Source organism: Zonotrichia albicollis, chromosome Z (genome assembly GCF_047830755.1).
Source record: "Zonotrichia albicollis isolate bZonAlb1 chromosome Z, bZonAlb1.hap1, whole genome shotgun sequence".
Lineage (NCBI taxonomy): Eukaryota > Metazoa > Chordata > Aves > Passeriformes > Passerellidae > Zonotrichia > Zonotrichia albicollis.
In genome coordinates this window covers 37,419,599-37,432,048 of record NC_133860.1, presented here as the reverse complement: position 1 = coordinate 37,432,048, position 12,450 = coordinate 37,419,599, and the positions used below count along the sequence as shown (strand labels likewise).

Genomic DNA, 12,450 nt, shown 5'->3' with positions numbered 1-12,450 from the left:
TCAGTTACTTCACCTATTCCTAAACAATTAAAAGTACTAGCTATATGGTTGTATGCAAAAAAATTAATGCACCAAACTGGAAGAAACTGAAGGCTTGTCATTTATGAGATTAAACATTTCAACAGCTTCTAGGAGAGTTTTTTTCTTTTTTGTTTATAAAAGTAGTATTTCCATATTCTGAAGCAGAAGTTAAAAGACTTTGCACTAGAATGTATTTTTACCTAGATGGAAAATAGTGGGATGGCAGAGCAGTCTTATTACTTATGGAAACAGTCAATGTCAGAGGGGTCTGAACCTTATTTTGAAATGGTATTTTAATGTTTCGTTGCTTTCCATTTTATTTGATCCAAACATTGTCTTCCTGTAGAACACTATGTTTTCTATGCAACACTATTTCAGCAGGTAAACTTACATATCATCAATACTTCAAGTTCATTTTCCTAGGTATACAAAAGGATGCTGCAAATCACTACATTTTAACAAACAAGGCAGAATTCTTCATAACTATGAAGAAAAATACTACAATGGAGAAATGGCTTTGAAGTTGTCTTCAGTAACTGACTTATTCTTATGATATTAGTAATTAATGACTTTACCATTTCACTAAACATTAAGCATTATAGAAGCTGACAGTGACAAAAAATATGACAATTTTTGATGCATATTATGTGTAAGATTTACTACTTAAAGGATCAGCTGTGTCAACCTCAACCCTTGAAGTTTATCTGTAGTGCATGTTTTAATTACGAAAATCTCGCCATTTGGTCAGACTATTAAAAAACAGAAGAGAAAAAAGCATAGACAATCATTGGAATTCCAACAAGATTATGCATATTCCAGATATTCTTCAACCTTAATGAAGTCTTCTGAAAAGCAAACTGTGTGCTTCAGAAAAAAAAGCATGACACTAATGCATCTGCATCATAAGCAGATGTTTTGATAGCTGAATACGTAGCAGATCTGGTGCTCTTAGTCATTCATTAACTAGTAACAGAGAAGAGCAAGCCAACACCTCTGATCACAGATGACTAATAAATTAATGGTCACTAGTGGAGAGCATCTGTGCCTATATTCCATTGCTCATCTCCTCATCTGACCAATTGCTGCAGCACTATCTGGGGGCCGTGCTAATCTCCTGCAAACTGTGCTGACACAAATAAAATTATATGGCCTAAGGCAATTCTTTCACTCAGCAACACAATTGCTTAACTAATTGCTGGATTTTCTGAAAGATTCTTGCTGGACATGGGATGGGTCAGGAAAGTAACAATCTAGGAGAAAAGTGTATAAAATAAAAATGGAGAGGGGAAAACTGCAGAGATAGCTAAAGTGGTGTGATAAGGACAGCTTAACCTATACTCATCTAGAAGTTTTCCTTTTATGAGTATTACCCTTTCACTTTTGCTCGCAAGATTTAATCTATTTTACAGAGGTAGCAGAGTAGTATTTATCTTGTACTAAAACAATGACATGTAACAGCTTTGCATAGTCAGAGTGCACCATAAAGACACCAGGTTTTTCAGAAATATTCCTAACAAAAAAGGACTTGAGAGTTATAGTTGTGCATGAAGTAATTTGTGCAGCCAGGACAGGCAGGACAAGTGGAATTACAGTAGTTGTTATTTGCTTCACTCCAATTACTACATGACAAGCAACATAAATTTCAAAAAGAATCCCTTACTTACCATACTAGTGTTGGAAAAGAAACAAGAATGTAAATGAGTTTTACACCCTTCATAAGCATTCTGTCCTTCAGAATTCAAAATTAAAAGCTGCTGATACAGATCCAAGGTTTTTTTTCCCTGTAACTATTGCAAATTCCTAATGTACACTTCTTCACTTTCTTCTGTACCCACTTTGCTTCAGAACCAGAAGAAACTGCTCTGCAGAAACTTAAAACTAATGTAGATATGAAGTTTCACGTTCAACTTACCTTCCAAAATTGGCTGGCAAAAACTCAAGAAAAGCATCATTCAGGTACAGCTGTGTTAGGTTTAACAGTTGAGAAAATCCATCTGGCAGCCTATATAGAAGTAAACCAACATGGTACCTTAGTTTCAATTATTTTCAGGGCATTAAGTCATATTTTCTTAAGCAGCAGTATAGTACTGACGTCCTACATATCGATAAAATTAAAATTGAGGGGGTGATTTCTTTAAAGTCACACTAGACAGTTGTTCTCTGTAAGATGAGTTTCAAAATTATTTTAAGTATTGAGAACAATATCTACAGGCAATAAGAACTACAAATAGATGCAGTTATGCAACAAACTGGTGTTCTCCTGACATGTAATGAGAAGAAGGCATTAATTAGAAACAACAGGATAAATTTAAAAATACACAATCCCCTTTTCCCCCAGAAGAGTATGTTTTATCTCTGGCAGTAGAGATTTCTGGTAAATTAATTTTGTCACTATAGCAGAAATGCATATTAAACCAAAATTCATTTTTGTTATTAAGAAAACTCTTCACACACTTCTCTACAGTCACAGAGAAGTGATGATTTTAACAAGCTGGAAAGCTACATGGTATAATGAAGGATAGTTCACACAGCTTATTAACTTTGGCAAAGTACTTTAATGAGATAGCTATACTGGATCGCTGTGCAACAAGGTTAATGAAGGTATTTCTCAGGGAACTCTGCTCTCGCCTCCAAGGGCTGGCACACATCTTGGGGCAAATTCAAGACTCAGTAGTATTTGCACAAAATATAAAACATCAAAATATGTACAAACTTACTTTGAAATTGGATTTACGCTTGCCTCAACAACTGTCAAGACTTTACAGTTTTTTATATTTTCTGGAAACTCCTGTATGCCTGCAAGATGCAGAAAGGGGTAGAAAAACAGCCTTTAATTACTAGATTCCATGACATCCATAAAAATTATGCACATGAAACCACTAGCTGTAAAAACTTTGATTCATTTAGCAACTAGTGAACTGTTTTTCTGATGTCTCATTTTACATATAGTTTTCATTAAAGAAATACTCCTACACAATATAATTTTTTTACTATAGTATTCCTAAAGCTTTTCATGTTTCAAGTTTGCAGGAAGCTCACAAGCTACACACACACAGTACACTAAGTTCCCATTGCTTATTGCCAAATATTGAAGTATTTGTGCTTTAGAATGTACTTAAGAACCTCTGTCCCAATATAATTTATTTCTAAAAAGGCAATCAAATGTTAGCATGAATATTCCAATGGAATCTGCTTATCAAATCGATGGCTTGTATAACATCCAGGTGAAATGGTAAGATTCAAATCTTTAAGTATTCTTACAGCTTCACAGTTCTGAACAGATATCCATCCCAAAATGTGATGTATGCTTGCTGTTAACTTCTAGATCATTTGAGAGGAGGACAAAAAATGCTCCAGGCACACTTATGTTTGAAAATTAAAACAATAAGCAACCTCCTTTTTTTCCAAGATTGTCTGTGAAAATGCCAGAGTGGAGCAGCATTTCACATATCCGCCACATCTCTATTTGTCAGAAACTGATAAAGCAGGCCTTGAATATGACATGTATCCATCACATTCTACCGAACCATTCTACCATGCAAAACCTTCACCTCTATCTTTACTATATATGCCATTTAAAAAAAATTAAAATAAACCCACTGCTATCACAACTGCAGTTGCTTTTGCAACATGTTCTTATACCCTAGGACAGGTGTCTTTATTTTAAATATATTTGTCCTAAATACAATAACCATTCATACTGGTACCTTTCTACCTGGATTAAGTACACTGTTGTTTGCAGCAAAAAAAAAACAAACCCATATGCTAATAAATACAGCTAGTTTAAAAATTACTTTTTTGTTCCCCCAGATACCAAACCATAGCTCTTTGTCTTTGAGTTAACACATGTAACTGTATTTGTGAGTGCTTTATCAGGCATGTGGAAAGTGCAAACCAGGGAACAAGACCACTAAGAAGGAACTATACTCTGTGAATGCTTCTTTGTAGATTAGCAAAAGCATGAAATTTTGTGCTGCTTGACAAAACATTATCAGTCCAGCTGCAGGGAGAAAGAAAAGCGCAGCATCACTTCTCATTCAGGCTGGTAGGTGAAACTTCATGTATCAGTTCTGAGAACAAGTAGTGAAGCATTACCTGCTAAGTAGTATTTTTACTTACATAAGAAATTGCAGAATACTTGATGTTAGCTTAAAGCTTGATTCTGTGTTTCTGCAGTAACAAGACTGACTTGGTACATCAGTGTTGTAGTGTGTTTTTATGTTTTATAATGGTTTTGTCGTTGTATCCCCTTATTTTCCCCAAATGGTTTACCCCAGATTGTACCCCCTCCCTCTACCTGTGTAATCTCTTTCCTTTGCTGAGATCATCCCCAGATCACCACCCCTGGCTTTCTGTCAGTCACTCAGCATCCCATCCCCTCCACCTAGAACTTTCAGTCCAGGATGTCAAGTGACTAGCCAGAGGCTAGGAGTCAATCCCCCAAGTGTTACCCCATACGCTCTCCTAAATGTCCATTTCCCAGTATCCATACCTTAATTTTTCTTATTGGTTAGTAAAATGTTATCTACTTTAGGTTTCCACCTCCCTTCAAATGTAACGTTGGAACCTCACCCGGGGCTCTCAGCAGGAGACCCCTGAGGTTGTAGTGGCTCCCCAGAGCTCCTGAAATAAACCTTGGATTAACCTCTGCTAAGAGTCGACCCCTTCATCTTCCACGCTTGTTCCAGTGTCTCCTCTGCTGTAGGTGGTCAGTCTAGCTGCCTTCCGTACACCCGGGGCACGGCAGAGCGCCCCCCACTGCTGTTCACCGTCTCAGTGGCACTCAGAGACCAGAACACAGATTGGCGCCCGACGTGAGGCTTCCAGATTAGTCTGAGACATCTTCTCCTGGAAAACATCTGCACTAGACTACCCTGAGAATTTTCTTACCCCAGTGAGGTGAATTTAAAATTTTGGTTCCTCCTTGTACTCTCGGGTGTTGCGAAGAGACTGGGCTAAGATGGAGACAACACTCACTCATGCACAACAAGAAGTTTACCTCTACCTTAAAAAGTCTTCTCTTTAAGAAAATTATTGCTTTTCAGAGGAGGAGTTGAAGTGTTTTGTACAGTGGTTATTTAAGCATTTTCCTTATATTTCACGGAACTTAGTCCTAACGGATGAATTCTTGGGAAAGGTTAAAAACAAAGACAGAATTCCGTCCTTTATTTAATATGATGATGAAATCTTGAATCTTGAGGATGAAAACCCCTCCTCCGTGTTCCCCTCTTTGTGCCCCTGCACCCCCTCCCCTGCCACAAAGAAAGACTCCCCCAGGTTCTCGCCTCTGTACTCCCGCTGCCCAAGATGGTGGAGACGGCATGGCAGGGGCCATGGGGTCTCCCCTTCTGCCCTCTGCTCCCCACACCTCCTCCAGCAGTTGTGTTTACCTCGGTTGCCATAGTACAGCAAGACGTGGCAAGGGTGGCAAGAGCCGTATCCCTTCGCACAGGGCTGCCGGCGTGCTGGAGCTCCGTGCCCCGCAGCGGCTCTCCCCCCTGTGGAAAGCCCACGGCCACCCCGCCGGCGCTCAGCAAGGCCAGGGTGAGCCGGCCGATGCTCGCTGTCCAGCCCGCCCCACAGCAGCCTGCTGCACGGGGGCCAAGGGCAGGTGAGTGAGACCGGCGGAGCTGGGGCGCCGCTGTGGCGGGGCAGGCGGACAGCCCCGCTGGGGGATGGCTCAGAGCGGCAGTCCTGGCTGCAAAACCAGCGTCCCCCTGCCCCCCGCCGCTGCTCTGAGAGCCCCGCACTGGCAGTGCCCGCAGACTGGGACAGACCCCTGGGAAGGGGCCAGGCCTCAGCACGGCCGCCAGCGCCGGGAGCGGAAAGCACTTTGCACGGCAGCGCACCAGCAACGTGTCCAAAAACACCAACACAAACCCACTGGCAAAGGTAAAAAAGTCCTTGCCATGAACATTTTGGGGACAGTGAAATGGTTCAATGTAAAAAATAAATACGGTTTCATAACCCGGGATGGTAACACAGAACCTATGTTTGTTCATCAGACTGCTATAAAAATGAATAATCCCCAGAAATACCTCCACAGTCTAGGAGATGGAGAAATTGTGGAATTTAATGTAATACAAGGAAGAAAAGGCCCCCAAACAGCTGATGTGACAGGACGTGGTGGAGTTCCAGTGCAAGGTAGTAAACATGCACCAAACTGCAAACATACAAAATATTATCCACATCACAGAAGTCCTCCACACACCTACCAAAGACATAGAACCCAAAACAAACAACCACCAAGCCCCAGCAATAGCTTAAAAGCAAGAAGAGCACAGAACACTGGCATGCTGTCCTGCATCCAAAAGCCCGTGTCAATAATGAAAGAACCTTCCAGTACAATAAGTTCCACTTCTTCTCATACCCCAATTCCCGTGGCCTTCCTGCCTCCTTCCCACTTTCCTCTTTTCCATTTCATTGTCCTATTACCCCTTTTTTATGTTCCCACAAATTCCTACCACTCTTTCCCCTCTTCCATGGTCTCCCTCCACTAATCCCTTTCCCCAGAGTTCCTTCATAATACCACAGCAAGCGTGATTAGGAGGGAAAGAAAGGAAAGTTTCCCTAAAGTAACCATCTTTTTCTTAAAGTAATGATTTCCATTTGGAGTTTCTAACAGGCACACATCACTTACACTATCTTGCACAGAGTCTATCACATCCAACCCTTTACCACAGGAGACAGAGAAACAGCCCCTGCTGAAGAAATCTCCTGACTCTGCTTCCTGATAAATCGTGCTAAGAAAACCACACATCCCTCCTGCCAGCTCTAAGACACTCCAGAAAAATCTGTTTGGACATTGAGGACTCAGAATTGTTTGCATTTTGAAAATTTTCTTATGGGTGCTTTTGATTGTTTTTGTCATTTTGTGTTGATTCAGTTGATCCTTCAGAAAAGCTTTCTTAATAACGGAAAAAATGGGGAATTGTGGAGGCCTGGGGGGGGGGGGGGGGGGGCGTCTCCTAAGTTACACTCCACTGGCTCCTGCCCCTGTTCCTATGTCTGAAGGTGCTTCTGAGCCACTCCCTCACTTTTGCCTGATTGGGCCTCACCTTTGTACTGCCTGAGACCAAGGTCAGCCCCGAGGGCCCCTGGGGGGAGAAAGCGGGACCCTCAGGGGGGTGTGTCTGTCTGGAACCTGAACATCTCACTGCACGGCTGAATTAAACATCTATGGATATTATGCAAAGGCCCTTTTCGCTTCTTTACCTGGGACTTTACTAGCAGCAACTCAGGCTGCAACACATCAGGACTTAAGAGATGGCAGAAGACAAGTAAAGCAGTGATAAAATACAAACTTTAACCAATTGGTGATAATGAGTGGCAAAGCCACTGTGCTGACTTCTCCATAAATGCAACTAAAGCAGTGACACCATTTCTTTAAAAATAGACTTTTATATCTTTATTGACAGGAACCTGTTTGTCATACTACCATTGAAATTATTACTTTTATTATTGTTATAATAAGTAATAATATTACTTATTATTACTATATTGTAATATAATTATTATTATTACAAAGCAGAGCATTGTACTCTGTTACTCAAAGGTGAAAGGCAAGAAAAAAAACCATGACATTCAGTTAATCCAGGAGTTATCTAAGTATCACAGACACTTTTGGGAAATAACTTGCTAAACTCAGAAGCAGAAGAGACCAGGAAGAACAGAACCATCAGCGGTAAAACAGGCCAACATTTCTGACGCTTCCTGAGTAGCATGCGTGTTTATGCACAGGCACAGGTGTAAATAAAAATACAGCTTTATATACACTCACACACATATATATATACACATGTGTGAGTGCATGTCCATGTGTATGAGTTCAGCCATGTGAAGTTTACTGGGTCTGTGGAGTCAAAGCAGAAGATGGCAATGGGACACTAATTTAATTAATTTCCATTAGTCAGTACAAAATCAAAATTAAAAAGGTAATATTTATAATGTTATAAAGTTCTGTTTCTGTAAAGCAATAGTGTTAAAAAAAATCCAAGAAAGATTCGGAAACTACCATAGACAAAAGAGAACCATATCTTATCTACTGCTGTCATATACTCTTTAGTAAAAAGAGAAACACACTTCCAAGAAACGTAAATATACATGATCTTAATTCCAGTTGTAGCAATAAATCTCATTCAGCAAAAGAAATATCCATACATGGAAAGCATCTAACATGACAATACCCTGCACCTGTAGAAATTAAGTTACAGATGATTTGTACGAAGTGGCCTTCTGGTGTCTGAAAAATAAATCAAAACCTCTTTATTGCTGAGGATACAAATTTACCTTCTTAAAATAAGTATTTACACTAATCAAAGTAAACCACTGCTAAGCTCTTCCTTGGAGGCCAAGCTGTGTCTCAGACTCACTTTGTGCCCTTAGTTTTGCTGTTTGAATCATGCTGAGAGATTCTCTAAGCTTAGTTTTTCTGAGAGATGGTCTCACTACTGGCCTTGGCTTGGTCCTTGGATGAAAAATTGCTCTTGTCCAACACATTAAACCTTATGTTTATAATATTAGTTTCCACTGTCTGTGTCATGAGCTCATGGAAGCACAGAAAGCTTAAATTTGCGGTAACTACCTAAAAACCAAAACACATAGCACATCTACTAGAGGGGAGAATGTCAATTTAAGCTTACTCTCAAAACAACAGCCAAATAAAATATTAGCTATCCAAATACAGACATGTTAAATCAGCATGCTTTTATACATAATCAGAGGACACTACAGTAGTCCCCTATTTGACTATGCCTTGGGCAACAGACAGCAACAGTTTTAACAACAAATTAATAACAGAAATTCAGCTGATATGAGAAACCTAACAATGAGGGAGCCTGGGAACTTAATTTTGCATTTTCTTCAAGCCAGAATCATCATGGTACATACCATCTTAAGCAACCTCACTGAGTACTTCAGTACTTCAGTACAGATAAATTGCCATCATTCAATATTGAGAATGACAGCATGAAATATACCTAATATTTGTAATATACATTCAGAAACTAGGGGAAAAAAATCCAGAGATTGCTACTCTCTACCATGTGATAGGAAGTTGCATTTACTGACTGGCTATGTAACAATGTTCTAACCACTCCCTTTTCCTCAGCTATACTCCTGCTGCATGCTACAAACATGCAGTTATTGTTGGATTAGTATTGTTTCATTTCTCCCACCAAGAAAAATTCAAAAACCAAGTAGAAAGAAGAATAAATAAGAAGACAGAGAGACATGAGAAAAAGATATGAGGAAAATGGGGTTGTAAAGAGTGCCATTGTTAGAGGAATTGTTGCTTGCTTCTCTGCTTTACATCTGTCCTCAATATTCTGAATCTTTTTCCCCATTAAGGAAGCTCAGCAAATCTCAAGGGATTCTGTGACCACATACACCTTCACTCATTTTTAACATTGTGCTAATTAATCCATTTGATAGATAACTCAATCCTTCCATAAGCCTCTCATTAGTTGAGTACTGCAAATTGAGATCCACATTCCTTCTAAATCCTGTTTTTCTTTTGGGGTTTTTACTGCTTTCTCTGTACACTGATACCCAAGGATTACAGAAGACAGTGCAACAGTTCACCTGGTCTGTTGCAGCCTTATTCTACTTCCACTGAAAAGCATTATATGGACAGGTTCTTCAACATACCATTAATTTTGTATTTTACATGGTAAAATACCCAATCACTATGCCCAACACATTTCAGTGCTCAATTTGTTTATAGATCACGCTCACTGTTTTTCAAAAAAATACAAACCATTGTGCCTGTAGACATGAACATTTGCAGAGCACAGTATCACAATCAACAATTTGCTGATCATCTTTAACCACCAGATCCAAATTGATTTGGGAGCAGAGTTCTTTTTGTGGTGTAGTATACCACAGAAGTTAGATTTATGTAATAGCTTTTAGCATTCACTTGACTGTTCTTTCCTCCCTGTTTTCCCAGATTTCAAGCCCTTTTAAACTCACTGCCAGTTTTTATCAAAAACATTATGCCCCCTCAACAACAACAACACCCCACACCTCCAAAACAACAACAAAAAAATCAACAAGGAAAAAACAAACAAACAAACCCCCCACCCCCAAAAAAACCACACAACCCCCCCAAAAAATCCCAAAACAAAACCCAATAACAAATCCCCAAAGCAACAAACAAAAAGACCAAACAGAAGTTTAAACAAACAAACAAATACAACAAACAAACCAAACCAAACAAAAAAAAAAATCTCTGAAAGAATGTTTAAGAACATTTGGCAATAAGGTAAGAAAGAGGAATTTAAAATTCTTGTCTGAATTAAGCCAAAAGCAGAAAGCATTCATCATTCAGAACTCTATTTGGCAAAACCTCACTATCTAACCTTATGGTATTCAATTACGATCCAAGACCAGCTGTGGCACATGCCCAAAGGACATACCAAAAAGGTCATACAGGGATTTTGGGTCAACAAACACAAATCTGGAGGCAATCAACCTCAGTTCTTGATCACATAACATGACTGAAATACAGAATTTCACCTCATTTCTAACTCCTTGGAGAGCAATGATTTTTTTTTTTTTTCATAGCCTGTCACAGCAAGTGTGCACAAATGTCCTTGCTCTTGGATTAAGGACGGTAAGTATAACAGGGGTCCCCCCCACCATCTGGAGTTACACTCATCTCCTCCCCTACATAGCACAATCTTCTCCTATCACTAGGACCAATGTAACTTGCAGAGCAAGAGAAAAAACTGAGACAATTTTTTTCTCTCCATCAGGAAAGATTTTTTTTCACTCAAATACTGGCAATTCCATCTCTATAGAAAACTGGGCAAGTCAGATCCACTGTTAGCAGAATTCTTTACTGCAATGGATCAGTACTGATAATCCTGTATGCTCCTGATTCAGCCCTAATGCAGATGGGGGCTTCCTCTGCAGCTCATACTATGGTCATACCTTAATTCAGAAACAAATGCTAAAGTTAGGCATGTCCATTATAGAAACTACCACTGCTATACAGAAGTGGCAGTATCTACTGATTTGTAGTATTCAGAGAGAGTTACAACTCTTCTTAAACATAAAAATTTAAAACAAGCTTAAATTGGACCAAGAAAAAAATTTTGGTTCAATACATAAAATGCACAGAGCAAGAAAATCACTACATATGTGAAACCTCTAGAAGCTGTACAGGTGACGTTCCCAAAGGAGTCTGCAGCTAGATCTCTCAGTTTGTAGAAAATGTGAGGGGAAAAATCTCTCCAAAAAACTGGGACATGAAAAAGCTCTCTTGGAGCAAAATACATTAAACCACAGCATGCTGTGCACTTACTCCACTCTGCATCTTTCTAAGTATACAGAACACACAGGGAAACATATAGTTTCAGTTTGCATGAATACAAATTACCTACTTTTTTTCCCTCACCTAGTCTGTTTATCCTGGTCTAACTTCTGGGCAAGCAGCTCCACCACAAAAAGAGAAGCTATTGTTTTGTTCTTCCCCTCAGGCCCCTGCTAAACTGTCTTTCAAGCCCATATGGATGTAACACAGTAAAATATTTTTTAAAAATATATGCCACAAATATCCCAAAGAATAGGAAAGATCCGTTCGCAAAACCTGAAATTTTGAACTGAAAACCTAAAGTATACATCACAGCCTATATTCTTAGATAATTATGCATTTACATATTTATGTATTTTACTTTAATGCTGCATACCTTCTGAATGCAAATGAGTACTTTTCATTATTTGAAGTAAGCAGTGTATTAGAACCCAAACAATTCAATGCACTGTACTGACCCACCTACGCTTACTTTTTGAACATTCATTCCCCTTTTCATACTCTTTCCTTGCTGCAGCTGGTTTCAGACCCAGCAGCATCTCAGGCTTACATGAGATGCAAGTCTCATCTGTAGTACAGCAGTAACACCTTTCCATTACAGTTTTGGGGTTTGTGGATTTGGATTTTTATTGCTTTTATACACACGTCCTAGCACAGCTAAGACAGTGCAGCAAACATTTAAGAGTCTTCCAAGCATTCCTCCTCAAACCATTTGTAAGATCTTCAGTTTTTAGAGTAAGGTCTCTCTAGGCCTTTTCTAGCTGTGTCTCTTACATAATGTAAATGAGAAGGAATATGAGTAGCAAGACAGGTTTCTCAATACCTGCTCTGTGGAAAAAAAGGATAGCCAGTAATTCTTGAGTAATTCAGCCAGGCTTCTTAAAGACATGCCTGACACACTAATTTACCTAAACTAAAACATGCCAGGGCAGGGTAAAATTGCAATATGTGGAACACTAGCAGAGCTGTTGACAATAGTTGTGGTGATAATGCTGGTTTGGACAATTTCCAAGGTTACATGGTTTTCAATCATGTTTAATTCATGGACGGAATAATGTCAAGTACCCAGAGAAGCACAAAACGTAACCATAGGAAGCTGTTTTGCTTTTCCC

General features: G+C 39.4%; 1 protein-coding gene across 7 annotated transcripts in view; it reads right to left on the bottom strand.

The window, feature by feature from the left end:
• ERBIN (erbb2 interacting protein) overlaps positions 1–12,450 on the bottom strand; it is a 124,573-nt gene that overhangs the window by 48,064 nt on the left and 64,059 nt on the right. For all 7 annotated transcript variants that reach the window (XM_074532951.1, XM_026796921.2, XM_026796922.2 and 4 more), the window contains 2 exons: positions 2,739–2,817; positions 1,934–2,023 (listed from right to left, as the gene is read on the bottom strand). In XM_074532951.1, the coding sequence (XP_074389052.1) occupies positions 1,934–2,023; positions 2,739–2,817 (169 nt within the window). The remainder of the gene's footprint in view (positions 1–1,933; positions 2,024–2,738; positions 2,818–12,450) is intronic.